The sequence below is a fragment of the Macaca fascicularis genome, chromosome X (genome assembly GCF_037993035.2).
Source record: "Macaca fascicularis isolate 582-1 chromosome X, T2T-MFA8v1.1".
Taxonomy (NCBI): Eukaryota; Metazoa; Chordata; class Mammalia; order Primates; family Cercopithecidae; genus Macaca; species Macaca fascicularis.
In genome coordinates this window covers 48,721,261-48,735,208 of record NC_088395.1, presented here as the reverse complement: position 1 = coordinate 48,735,208, position 13,948 = coordinate 48,721,261, and the positions used below count along the sequence as shown (strand labels likewise).

At 48.1% G+C, this 13,948-nt stretch overlaps 1 protein-coding gene across 4 annotated transcripts; it reads right to left on the bottom strand.

Annotated features, from left to right (window-relative positions):
• Positions 1-7,407: 7,407 nt before the first annotated feature.
• On the bottom strand, positions 7,408-11,523 carry RBM3 (RNA binding motif protein 3). 4 transcript variants are annotated; one of them, XM_015443276.4, is made up of 7 exons: positions 11,461-11,523; positions 10,428-10,543; positions 10,043-10,149; positions 9,295-9,400; positions 9,110-9,206; positions 8,584-8,667; positions 7,408-8,229 (listed from the first exon to the last, which is right to left on the bottom strand). In XM_015443276.4, exons 2-6 carry the CDS (start codon positions 10,528-10,530, stop codon positions 8,607-8,609), a joined length of 474 nt encoding a protein of 157 aa, XP_015298762.1. In that variant the 5' UTR covers positions 10,531-10,543; positions 11,461-11,523; the 3' UTR covers positions 7,408-8,229; positions 8,584-8,606. The 4 variants fall into 4 exon arrangements, 3 of the variants coding, with proteins under 3 accessions (XP_015298762.1, XP_015298763.1, XP_073886095.1); XM_015443277.4 differs by having other exon boundaries at positions 8,588-8,667; XR_012430322.1 differs by lacking the exon at positions 7,408-8,229 and adding an exon at positions 9,627-9,895 and having other exon boundaries at positions 8,585-8,667.
• Positions 11,524-13,948: the final 2,425 nt, after the last annotated feature.

The following is a 13,948-nucleotide window of genomic DNA, read 5'->3' as shown; positions in this document are numbered from 1 at the left end:
GTGTTCCAAAGATTACAGGGCGTTCTGCCAAGACTTACATCAACTTAGCTGCGTGGCCTGTGTGGAGACGTGCAAGGGAGCCAGAGCACTGTGGAGGAACCATTCCCACGAACTAGATCACTGGATATCCTCCTTGACTGCTCTCCCTCAAACATCGGGTCTCTGTTGAAAGGCACCTTCTCAGAGTCACCTTCCCTGACTGCCATGTGTAAACCAGCACGTCTCACTCTCCACCCCAACCCTGCTTTATTTCCCTTAATGCTTCCCACTCCCTAACATTACATTACACAGCAATGTTTTAGCTTATTGTAGGTGGACCCCACCAATGCATGATTCCTGAGGGAAAGACATGTCCTGTCTGCTGTGGTGTCCCTGTTGTTATTATGTGACACACAGAATAAATGCTAACATTGACTGACTCCGTCCCAACTACCAGACACTGATCTAGGTGTTTCCATGTCTTAACTCATTGAAGGGGCTACCTTTATTATCTCCATTTAACAGGCGAGGAGACTGGTGTTTAAAAGAGGTCCTGGGTTCGAGAGGAGAGAAATAAGGACTTCTGATGCTCAGCAAAAGGATGGTCTTTCTGCCTGAGGAAGCCAGGGGGGTCCTGAGGGCTGTCACTGGGGAGGGGAAGCAAGTAGGGTTCTAGAGCTAGTGTCTGGAAAATGTCAACTTTCTTTATTTTTATTTTTATTTATTTAGTTTTTCTGAGACAAAGTCTCAAGCTGTCACCCAGGCTGGAATGCAGTGGCGTGATCTCAGCTTACTGCAACCTCCACCTCCCGGGTTCAAGCGATTCTCGTGCCTCAGCCTCCCGAGTAGCTGGGATTACAGGCACATGCCACCACGCCCGGCTAATTTTTGTATTTTTAGTAGAGACGGGGTTTCACCATGTTGGCCAGGCTGGTCTCAAACTCCTGACCTCAGGTGATCCACCCACCTCAGTCTCCCAAAGTGCTGGGATTACAGGCGTGAGCCACCGCGCCCAGTCAAATATCAACTTTATTAATGAATGTCAGATATCGGGAAATAGAAGGTAGCAATTATAGAACAGGGCTTCTTGAGGCCTTTGGAGTAGAAACGCCTGTAACTAAGGAGAGGGCTGTGGGAGACACAGTGAGCCTGCAGAAAACACCTGAGGGTCTGCACTGCCCACACCAATGTGGAAGGGGAACAAACCACATCCCTGATAGCTTTCTTTTTCACTCTTTTAATGGAAAATTTCAAACTTACACAAAAGAATAGTATTGGTATAACGAACCTTCACAAAATCAAGTTTTTTTTTTTTTTTTTGAGACGGAGTCTCGCTGTGTCACCCAGGCTGGAGTGCAGTGGTGCGATCTCGGCTCACTGCAAGCTCCGCCTCCCGGGTTTACGCCATTCTCCTGCCTCAGCCTCCAAGTAGCTGGGACTACAGGCGCCCGCCACCACGCCCGGCTAGTTTTTTGTATTTTTAGTAGAGACGGGGTTTCACCATGTTAGCCAGGATGGTCTCGATCTCCTGACCTCGTGATCCACCCGCCTCGGCCTCCCAAAGTGCTGGGATTACAGGGTTGAGCCACCGCGCCCGGCCAACAAAATCAAGTTTTAACAAGTTTAAGAAGAATGAAATCATATCAAGAGCCTTTCTGACCACAATGGTATAAAAGTAGAAATCAATAAAAGGAGGAAAATCAGAACACTCACAAATATGTGGAAATTAAACAATACTCTTCTGGCTGGGCACAGTGGCTCACGCCTGTAATTCCAGCACTTTGGGAGGCCAAGACAGGAAGATGTGTTTGTGCTTTGTTTTTTGTTTTTGTTTATTTGTTTTTCAGACGGAGTCTCACTCTGTCTGGAATGCAGTGGCGCTCTCTCTGCTCACTGCAACCTCCGTCTGCCAGGTTCAAGTGATTCTCCTGCCTCAGCCTCTCAAGCAGCTGGGATTACAGGCGCCTGCCACCACGCTCGGCTAATTTTTTGTATTTTTAGTAGACACAGGGTTTCACCATGCTGGCCAGGCTGGTCTCAAACTCCTGACCTCAAGTGATTCACCCACCTCGGTCTCCCAAAGTGTTATGATTACAGGCGTGAGCCACTGCACCCCGCCAGGAAGATCTCTTGAGGCCAGGAGTTCAACACCAGCCTTGGCAACATAGTGAGACCCTTTTCTCCACAAAAAATAAAAGAATTAGCCGGGCATGGTGGTGTGTGCCTCTCAGCTACTCGGGAGGCTGAGGTGGGAGGATCCCTAGAGCCCAGGAGGTGGAGGTTGCAGTGAGCTGTGATCTTGCCACTGCACTCCAGCCTGGGTGACAGAGCAAGACCCTGTCTCAAAAAAAAAAAAAAAAAAAAAAAAGAAAGAAAAGAAATAAAGATCTCAAATAAACAACCTAACTTTATACCTCAAGGGACTAGAAAAAGAATGAAGTTCAAAGTTAGCAGAAAGATGGAAATAACAAAATCAGAGCAAAAATAAATGAAATAGATGAAAAAAATAGAAAAGATTAATGACACTAAGAGTTGGTTTTTTGAAAACATAAACGAAGTAAATAAAATCAGAAACATTACAAGTGAAACCACAGAAATACAAAGGACCTGCCAGGCACAGTGGCTAATGCCTGTAATCCCAGCACCTTGAGAGGCTGAGGTGGGAGGATCACTTGAGGTCAGGAGTTCGAGACCAGCCTGGCCAACACGGTGAAACTCCATCTCTACTAAAAATACAAAAATTAGCCAGGCGTGGTGGTGTGTGCCTGTAATCCCAGCTATCCAGGAAGCTGAGGCAGGAAGGATCACTTAATTCTGGGAGGTTGAAGCTACAGTGAGCCGTGACTGTGCCACTGCACTCCAACCTGGGTGACAGAGTGAGACCCTATCTCAAATAATAATAATAAGCCTACTAAAGACTACTATGAACAACTGATACACAAATTGGATAACCTAGAAAAAATGGACACACTCCTAGAAATATACACTCTACCAAGACCGACTCAGGAATAGAAAATCTGAACAGACCGGTAACAAGCAAGCAGACTGAATCATTCATCAAAAATCTCCCAACAAAGAAAAGCCTAGGACCAAGATGGTTTCACAGTGATATCTGCCAAGTATTTCAAGAAGGAGTACCAATTCTTCATAAATTCTTTCAAAAAATTGAAGAGGAAGGCCAGGAGCAGTGGCTCACGCCTGTAATCCCAGCACTTTGGGAGGCCAAATTGGGCAGATCACCTGAGATTAGGAGTTCAAGACCAACCTGGCCAACATGGTGAAAACCCATCTCTACTGAAAATACAAAAATTAACCGGGCATGGTGGTGGGTGCCTGTAATTCCAGCTACTCAGGAGGCTTAGGCATGGGTGATGCATCCCTGTAATTCCAGCTACTCTGGAGGCTGAGGTGGGGGGATTGCTTAAGCCTGGGAAGTCGAGGCTGGAGTGAGCCAAGATCACGCCACTGCACTCCAGTCTGGGTGACAGAGCAAGATGTCATCTCAAAAAAAAAAAAAAAAAAAAAAAGGTGGCCGGCGCCTGTAGTCCCAGCTACTCGGGAGGCTGAGGCAGGAGAATGGCGTGAACCCGGGAGGCGGACCTTGCAGTGAGCCGAGATGGAGCCACTGCACTCCAGCCTGGGAGACAGAGCAAGACTCCATCTTAAAAAAAAAAAAAGAAAGAAAAAAGAAAAAAAGATTTGCTAAACAAGCTTATAGTAGGGGCATTAATTGATCTTATAAATATTGACAGATGTACTTATGCGTTTTTTTTTTTTTTTTTTTTTTTGAGACAGGGTCTTGCTGTTACCCAGGCCAAAATGCCACTCACTGCAGCCTAGACCTTCCAGGCTCAAGCAGTCCTCCCACCTCAGCCTCCCAAGTAGCTGGGACCACAGGTGTGCACCATCACACCCGGCTAATTTTTATTTTGGTTTAACAGGGGCAGGGGACAGGTGGCAGGTGGTGGGTGCCTCACTGTGTTGCCCGGGTTGGTTTGGAACTTCTGGGCTCAAGCGTTCCTCCTGCCTCAGCCTCCTAAAGTGCTGGGATGACAGGTGTGAGCCACCGTGCCCGGCCCCACGTCATGCTTCTAAGTTCCCCCAGTAAAGCACCCTTTACCAACAATTTTTGTCTGCCTTGTTTCTTGGCTCCTTCGGCATTTGGAGGTTTGCGTACAAGGCTCTTTCATGGGAACAATGAGTAAATGGATATATGTATTAAAAAACGAATAGACTCTTTCACAGCATATTAGAAATGTTTATTAAGAATAACGGCATGAACTGCTTTTAACAATTTAGAAAAGACCACCCCCACCCCCTCGCCCGGCCCACAGATCCAGGGCACGTCCTCTAAGTAAACACAAATATTTTTGTAGTGAACTGTATGCCTATTCCCACTGAGTAAAGGTTGTAAGAAGCCTCAGGTCAGGTCTTACCATCAAACTTGAAAACACTTGGAATGCAGCTGGGCAGGGACTTGGGCAGGTTTTGTCTTGATAAGCAGGTAAGAATGGCAGAACACTGGCCGTCAGTCAATTTTTTTTTTTATACACATGAAGTATTCACAGCAACTTATTTTAAAAACCTTTTTAAAAGTTCTACACCTTCACCCCCCCAACTCCCCAATCCAGAACATGGAACAAGTGTGTGGAGCTGTTTGATGAACTTGGTCTGCTCTTAACAATTTTTTTTTTTTTTTTTTGGAGACCGAGTCTCACTTGTTGCCCAGGCTGGAGTGCAGTGGCACAATCTCGGCTCACTGCAAGCTCCGCCTCCCGGGTTCACGCCATTCTCCTGCCTCAGCCTCCCAAGTAGCTGGGACTACAGGCGCCCACCACCGCGCCCGGCTAGTTTTTTGTATTTTTAGTAGAGACGGGGTTTCACCGTGTTAGCCAGGATGTTCTCGATCTCCTGACTTCGTGATCCGCCCGTCTCGGCCTCCCAAAGTGCTGGGATTACAGTCGTGAGCCACCGCACCTGGCCTGTTCTTAACATTTTACATTTAATACTCTTAGCCCCTAGGTCAGGCGCGGTGGCTCACGCCTGTCATCTCAGCACTTTGGAAGGCTGAGGCGGGAGGATCACTTGAGGTCAGGAGTTCGGGACCAGCCTGGTCAACATGGTGAAACCCCATCTCCACTAATACAAAAATTAGTTGGGCATGGTGGCAGGCACCTGTAATCCCAGCTACTTGGGAGACTGAGGCATGAGAATTGCTTGAACCCGGGAGGCGGAAGTTACAGTGAGCTGAGATTGCGCCACTGTACTCCAGCCTGGGAGACAGTGAGATCCTGTCTCAAAAAACAACAAAACACTCCTAACCCGTGTGGAGTGGGTGGTTATTTCCATTTTATGGATGTTAGTTTGAACCTGAGGCAGAGATTAGGAAGCAAGGATCTGCAGTGATTTCTGCCTAGGTGGGTTAGGAGGGGTGGGGCTTAGGACTTGAAAGCCTAATTGAAAACCAAAAGCCAATCTCTTTATTCTGGACCTTGACAAGAGATCTGGTGAATGGTTTAGATTTTTGGTACAGACAAGTTCCAGGGCTTGAAAGTGAAAGTAGTCACAGGCCATGCGTTTGGTCTTTGCAGGTCTTGGGGTACATGTTCTCAAGGTACCTTGAGTGTTTGGGGGGTTTCTAGCTTCAGTGGGTTCTTGACAGATGTGCATTAGTTGGATGCTGAGGTCAAACCAAAGTAGACCAACAAGGTTGGTGGGGGGTTGACCTCAAATCTGGAACTTTATTCATCAGGGACTATGGCACCATAGAAAACCGTGGGCTCTCTTCCTTAGAGCTGATAGACAGCCAGAGACTGGGACTCCCTGGGCTGGATGATCAGAAAGCACACTGTAAACACAGCAGCGCAGAGCAGGTTGAGAGCTGTTATACAAATAAATTTTGGTCTTTATTGATTTCACTTAGGGGGTCATTTTGTTGCAGGAATATTACTGATTATGGATCCTACCTCAGCTGACACTGGGGGTGAGAGGTACATTGCTGTCCTGAGAGGTGGGGAGCAGAGGACCCCCTCCAATCCCCCGACCTAGAAGGCATTCACAGTCCTCCTGCCAATTCTCACTACCTTAGCTCCCCAAAGGCCCAGAATAGGATGCCTCCTCAGACCAAGTATCCACCTGGTGGGCTTAGCCACAATGCCCCACAGCCTGGGCCTGGTTTAGTGGGTGAGGTGGAAGTTCCCGAGTCTCCATCCACCTGCCAAAGCAAATTCATGACTGGGTTACAGGAAAAAGGGATATTGGGGCCTGTCCCAACTAGCTGGGAAACTCAGGAGCCAGGCCTCCAGGACTGAGACTCACAATACAACGCACCAGCAAAGGAATAGGCAGCTCAGGACAATAATGTCCTGGAATTTGCGACCTGGTGGTAACTTGGCTCAGTATTAGCCAAGTGAAAGCCATGAACAGATATCTCTGTTCCAAACTAGAACAAATGGAGGGATAACCCCTATGGGGCCTCAATACAGCCACTAGAAAGAATCACGACTAAAGGGAGCAGAACTGAGGAACTAAGACCAGCTAGAATTACAAAATCACCACCAACTTACCACCCAAGACACACACACACCAAAAAAGATCAAATCTCTGTGACTGAAAGCTTTGCCAACTCTTATCAGTGGCTTTATATGCCAATTAATCTAACCCTCCCCAGAAAATGTAAAATGGCATGAGGCTGAAGTAAAATGACTCACCCAAATACCTGGGAAGTAGAAGAGCCCCACATAAATATTGGTATATGAGCTCTTAACATTCTGTTTTCAAACCAGGCCTCTCTCATGGCCCTCATACACAAAGATGAGTCCAGTGCACCTTTCCCCAACCCCCAACATTTCAGGGGAAGGAATAAACTGGTACCACTATTTATGATAGGGATTAGCTCACGCCATGAGGTCAGGTGCTTATGGTCTCAGAACAATCCTGTGAGGACAGTGCCCATCTAACGCTCAGAGGCTAGGGAGATTCAAGCCCAATGATTAGACAACGGGACTAAGGTAAGAGCCCAGCTTAGGAAACCCAATTCCAGCCGGCCTCAGGCCTCAACGTACACCTAACCCCCTTGCAGTCCCTGCCCACCCATCAACCAAATATTCTCCAAGCCTCCCTCTCACTGATGTGCCCCCATTATTTTCTGAGACAGAGTCTTGTTCTGTCACCCAGGCTGGAGTGCAATGGCATAATCTCAGCTCACTGCAACCTCCACCTCCTGGGTTCAAGCAGTTCTCCTGCCTCAGCCTCCTCAGTAGCTGGGATTACATGCACCCGCCACCACGCCCTGCTTTTGTATTTTTAGTAGAGACGGGGGTTTCACCATGTTGGCCAAGCTGGTCTCGAACTCCTGACCTCAGGTGATCGGCCCACCTCTGCCCCCATTTTTAATTTGGAAAGTGGGCTGAGTAAGAAAAAAGCAGGTTTTTCAGGTTTCATCTTTTTAATAAGCTCTGTGAAAGACATCCTAAGCACTGTATGAGACACAACAGAATATTTTTTCTTCCAGTATTAAAAAAAAAAAAAAAAGACATTTGCAAACATTTTAAAGCAACTCTTCTATATAATCAGTTTGATTATCTGAATTAGAAAATACCCCTGGATAATCATGTTATTGATACACTTCTTTTTTTTTGAGATGGAGTCTCGCTCTGTTGCCCAGGCTGGAGTACAGTGGCGCGATCTTGGCTCACTGCAATCTCCGCCTCTGGGGTTCCAGCGATTCTCCTGCCTCAGCCTCCCGAGTAGCTGGGATTACAGGTGTACGCCACCACGCAGGACTAATTTTTTTATCTTTAGTACAGATGGGGTTTCACCATGTTGGTCAGGCTGGCTTGACGCACATTTCTTATAGGTACGTTTGGAAATTGCTTCCTAACCACAATAAACACTGTGTACAGGTTTTTAAAATGTCCTGGATACACATTAATTTTCTGAAACCAGTCTGGCCAAACTTGCCAGAATCAATTATTGCTAGCTCCAATAATCCTGAGAGGTCTAACTAAAAAACTGGTAAAAAGAAAAACACTCAGGCTCTACAAACGTTCCATAATTTGTCTTTAAATAGGCAGAAAAAATTTTTAAAAAGATGGAACTGTTAAAGATCTTTAACTACCTTGGCAGGTCAATTTAAAAACAAAAGGTTGATATGCTATAAAATAAGATGCTTCAGTGCAGCTCCAAAAACCTTTATAAATACAGCCATTTGGAAGGACGATCCTGGATCAGAAATTATTCCTTGTGTATCTGAGAACAGCAAGAGGGGGAGAATTGTGATGTCATGAAGAAACAGCTGACAACATGCTCACCTCCTAGAGCTGATACAGATGCTGAGGGTTGGACAACAGGGACACCCCTTCATTTCCTCCATCCCACACAAGACTAGAGGATTATAGGAGATGGGTTTTCAGATCCCACCCCCTAGCAAACGTGCTCTGACATGCACCTGAGAGCAAGGAAGGCCTAGGAATGGTGTTTGGTAGGTTGGCTGGATGAAGTATGAGGGCAGCAGAAATGCAGAACAGTCTTGCCAGAAAAGGTGAGACAGTCATGACAGAGTGTGACAAACAGGTTTACTCAATGCCGATATCCAAGTCTCACCTACATTATGTGCATGTCTCATTTCAGTTGTCATAATTGTCTCTGTAATTTCCTCCTGAGTAGCGGTCATAACCACCCTGGTTTCTGGGAAAAAAAAAAAACACACACACACAGTTTTCTGGGACTGCATTATACACCACTGTCATTAATTATATGGGTCATGTTTTATAGTATGTGTCATAACATAAACCTTAAATATCAAAAACACGATATGTTAAGCATGAGTATCATAGTAAACAGTTTTATGGCATACAATGTATATGCAGTATTTAAATAATAATATGCAGTATTTAAATCATAATACACGTTAAAGCAATATAGTTATATAACCCACGCAGCACAACATGTGTATACTTTTACCATGTTACAACCATATGACCACACAATTGACTCAAAATGCTGAATTTCATACTCGTTTTAGGCACACATTAGTAACAGCAAGATGTGGTACGCATGAAAACCCAGGCGCTGAGTTCTTAAGGAGAGGGAATCAATAGCAGAACATCCCAGCCCCGAGGCTACCCACCTGCCATTATAGTCTCTGGAACGTCCATATCCATATCCATACCCTCCAGGTCTACTGTCATAATACCTGCCACTCCCATAGCCCTGGTCCCCACCACCTAGAACAGAAAAATATTTAAATGGCAGTTGTCCTCACCTAGGCAACTCTCCCTCTCACCCCATGATCAAAACTATCACTGTACTCACCTCTAGAGTAGCTGCGACCACGCCCATGGGCCCCAAAGCCACCTCCTCTGGTTCCCCGAGCAGACTTGCCTGCATGATCCACACGGATCTGACGACCATCCAGGGACTAAGTGTGGGAGACACAAGGAGGATGGGTTGGCAGTCAGGGCAGTGGTGAGGGAAGAGCAGGCAAGGGCAAGTGGGCAAAAGAGGCCAAAAATTCCTGCTGGGCACCAGGTTCTGGGTGCCATGTTCCAGAATAAGCTCCTTTACCCCAGAATGGTTTCATCAGGAGCTATAGAATCCCACACAAAATGACCTGAATGCACCATGTTCCCCTTGCTACTACTTACATCTTGACTGAACTCAGGCTGAGTTCTCCTCCCCACTCCTCTAAGCTGCCCGACTATCAGGGCTAGACAGACACCTCTCTTGGTTTGAGGCTTCAGAGTCCATGTCAGAAGACTCACGAGGTCCTCTCCGGGCCAGGCCCACAGGTCTGCAGACTCTACTACCTAAGCCCAAGGCAGGTCAACCATCCACAGGTGGCTTCTCGGCCTCATGCAGGACCAGTCGTCGCCTCCCAGGCGGCCAGGCTCTGTCTGCCGCTGCCCTCCACCCCCTAGAACAAAAGGCAGTCATGCTCCTGTGAGTGGGCACTGCGGGGCTTGGTGGCCACGCTGCCCCGAGCAGACACAGAAGGAAAAACAAAAAGAATGAAGGAAGCCGCAGATGGGGACAAGGTCCCTCTGCAGATAGGAGGCCCCACCTCTCCGTTCATGGCTCTCATGGCAACTGAAGCATGCTCTGGGTTGGTGAAGGTGATGAAACCAAAACCCCTGGACCGCTGAGTCTCCCGGTCCTTGACAACGACCACTATGAGAGGGAGAGAAGAAGGAGCGATGTGGACCAGTCAGCACCACAAAGGTTAAGTAGCAAAGGGTGGTCCGAAAAGGAGATGGAGGTAGGTAGGGAAAACGGAGCCCTCCCACCAATCCCGAAGACGGTTCCCCTCATCCTTAGTGGACACCATAGGCTTAAGAAGAAAAAGAACATGGAAGCGTGGGTCCTAACTTTTCGGTTAATACTCCTTGAAATACAAGGATCCCAGACTTTCTCTCACCAACCCCCATTGAGAGTCTGGCCCGTCTCACCCTCAGAGATAGGTCCGAAACTGCTGAAGTGGTCTTCCAGCGCTTGCTCGTCGGTGTTAAAGTTGAGCCCTCCCACGAAAAGCTTTCCTTCTTCAGAGGACATGGCAGTTCAAGTCCTGTGGGAAGAACATGAAGAATGGTGGCAGGAAGGAGGAACAAAATGGAGACGTGAGAAAATAGCGAGACAGAAGGCGGAGAGAAGTACAGAAAATAAAAAAGAGGAACAAAATGGCTGGGCGCGGTGGGTCACGCCTGTAATCCCAGCACTTTGGGAGGCCGAGGCGGGCAGATCACAAGGTCAGGAGACTGAGACCATCCTGGCTAACACGGTGACAGCCCGTCTCTACTAAAAATACAAAAAAATTAGCCGGGTGTGGTGGCGGGCGCCTGTACCCCAGCTACTCGGGAGGCTGAGGCAGGAAAATGGCGTGAACCCAGGAGGCAGAGCTTGCAGTGAGCCGAGAGCGCTTGCAGTGAGCCGAGATCGCGCCACTGCACTCCAGCATGGGTGACGGAGCGAGACTCCGTCTCAAAAAAAAAAAAAAGAGGAACAAAACATGGGTAACTACAGAGAAGCTGGGAAAGAAGGCCAATAAGGTAGTAATCTGCGGAGCTGGCTCAGCGCAGCCACCATTAGGGGGCCACTATTGCGCATGCTCACACATCCACAGCCGCCACGCCCGTCATTTTGTGTCACTGCGCAAGCCCAGAACATCCCTGCGTTCCCTCAACGCCGGCAGAACAAGATGGCGGCGGCCACGTGGGATAAGGAAAGCAAGTGTCGGCTGTCGCGTGGTCACTGCCACCACCGACGCCACCCAGTCCCTCCCGAGGGGCCTCACACTCAGATACAGCGCGCTGGCCTCCCACCAACCGAAATGTTCACCTCCCAGCACGGGACCCGCCCGCCCCAGAGAAAGCCAAGCCTACGTGTCAGCGGCCATTACTCTCCCCACTCACTATCCCCCGGTCTCGGCCGGCGCGGCGCGTGTGTGGCGAGGAGCCGCCGTTCCGCAGGCCATACGCAACTTACCTGGAAATTAAAACGTAAAAAACCCGGACAGACGGCGAGCTCGGAGGAGCACAGAAAACAAGGACTGGTCTGCGCGGGAAGACGATTGATAAAGAGTACGTAGCAAGAACGTCCCGGAACGTTCCCCTTGCGCGTCCCGGCGTGCATGCTGATTGGCTGAGGCTAGCAGGGGCGGAGTGGCGGGGGAGAGGAAGGGACAGCAAAGTGAAGGGAGCAGTATTCTCTGCGAAATGGGGTGTTTCCGGAAATGGGGTCGACTTTTGCACAGATGGTGCACCCTAAACGTCAGCATCCCCCCCACAACCGGCTGAGCTGCCTTGATCCCTCCCACACAGGAACCTTCTCACTCTCATACTACTTGCCGTCCCTGACATCATCCTCCCGTCCTTGCCATCGTTTCCCCCGCTGGATCTGATGTCTTCCTCACCATCGCAATCGTCTTCCTCTAGGTCCCTGCCATTCTCTGATGTCAACCTCCTTCACCTTCTAGTTCTTTAACCTCGTACCCTTTAAAGGCCCGACATTTTATCCCCCACGTCACTGATGTCATCACCCTTCACAGTCCGTGATGTCAGACCGTACGTTTTAAGGTTTGACCCTGACTCCTACTCTTTCTCCTCTGTGCTCAACATCTAGCCGCCTGTCATGCGACGTTTTTCCCTGGCGTCATTCCTTCTCATCTCTGACTTCAGCCCTCACCCTTGTCTGACTGCCCCCGTGAAGCCAGCCCCTTAATTTTCCCACCAATAGACTGCCTGAGATGGCTTTTACAAAACAGGATGCTGGCCGGGTGCGGTGGCTCACGCCTGTAATCCCAGCACTTTGGGAGGCTGAAACGAGCGGATCACGAGGTCAGGAGTTCGAGACCAGCCTGGCCAACATGGTGAAACCCCGTCTCTACTAAAAATACAAAAAAAAAAAAAACCCCCAAAAAACAACAACAACAAAAAAACAGCCGGGTGTGGTGGCACGCGCCTGTAGTCCCAACTACTCGGGAGGCTGAGGCGGGAAAATCGCTGGAACCCGGGAGGTGGAGGTTGCAGAGAGCCAAGACCACACCATTGCACTCCAGCCTCGGTGAAAACAAAACAAAACAAAACAGGATGCTGCGATCTTCAGAGGTTGTAAATCCCAGTCCTTAGAGCAATTTTTGCTCTCTTCGAAAGTAACTGAGCCCTTGCCGGGCGTGGTGGCGCATGCCTGTAATCCCAGCACTTTGGGAGGCCGAGGCAGGCAGATCACAAGGTCAGGAGTTTGAGACCACCCTGGCCAATATGGTGAAACCCTGTCTCTACTAATACAAATAATAATAATAATTATTAGCTGGGCGTGGTGGTAGGCACTTGTAGTCCCAGCTACTCGGGAGGCTGAGGCAGGATAATCACTTGAACCCGGGAGGCAGAGGTTGCAGTGAGCTGAGATCATGCCACTGCACTCCAGCTTGGGCAACAGAGCGAGACTCTGTCTAAAAAAAAAAAAAAGTAACTGAGTCCTTTATTCACAGAAGGGACTTTAGCAATACACAATAGACTTATCCCAAACAAGTAGTGTCTGAGCCCACTGTTCACAATTTGGTCTTCAGTGTCTTGGCCACTTTTACAATAAATGGATTTGACAGATTTTTCATTTCTGAATGCCACATCATTGAAGAATAGGTTTGTCCTCAGAGGCTAAATTTCTTATCGATAGAATGAATTTGCCCAACACAGACCAAATTTGCTAACATACAGAATACAGTACATCCATATTCCTGTTGGGGTAATTCCCATATTTATCTTCCTGTTGATTGTCAGGGATTCCTCACATAGTCTCATTATTAATCCCTTAGGTGTTGGAAATAGCCTCTCCAGCTCTGGCATTTGTGTTATTAACTTTGTAAACGGTAAACTTAGTTGAATAAAGATCCATAATTTTGATATAATCATTTTTCCCCCTATGGTCTGTGCTTTTTTTGGAGACGGAGTCTTGCTCTGTCGTTCAGGCTGGAGTGCAGTGATGCAATAGCAGCTCACTGCAACCTCTGCCTCCCAGGTTCAAGTGATTCTCCTGCCTTAGCCTTCTGATTAGCTGGGATTACAGGCGTGCACCACTATGCCCAGCTAATTTTTGCATTTTTGTAGAGACAAGGTTTCACCATGTTGGTCAGGCTGGTCTCAAACTCCTGACTTTATGATCCGCCTGCCTCGGCCTCCCAAAGTACTGGGATTACAGGCGTGAACTGCCATGCCCGACCTGGTCTGTGCTTTTAAAGAAATAATTCTCTTCCCCAGGTCACAAGATGTTCCCCTACAGTTTCTTTTTTCTTTCTTTCTTTTTTTTTTTTTTGGACAGAGTTTCGCTCTTGTTGCCCAGGCTGGAGTACAATGGCACTATCTCGGTTCACTGCAACCTCCGCCTCCTGGGTTCAAGCGATTCTCCTGCCTCAGCCTGCTGAGTAGCTAGGATTACAGGCGTGTGCCACCATGCCTGGCAAATTTTTGCATTTTTA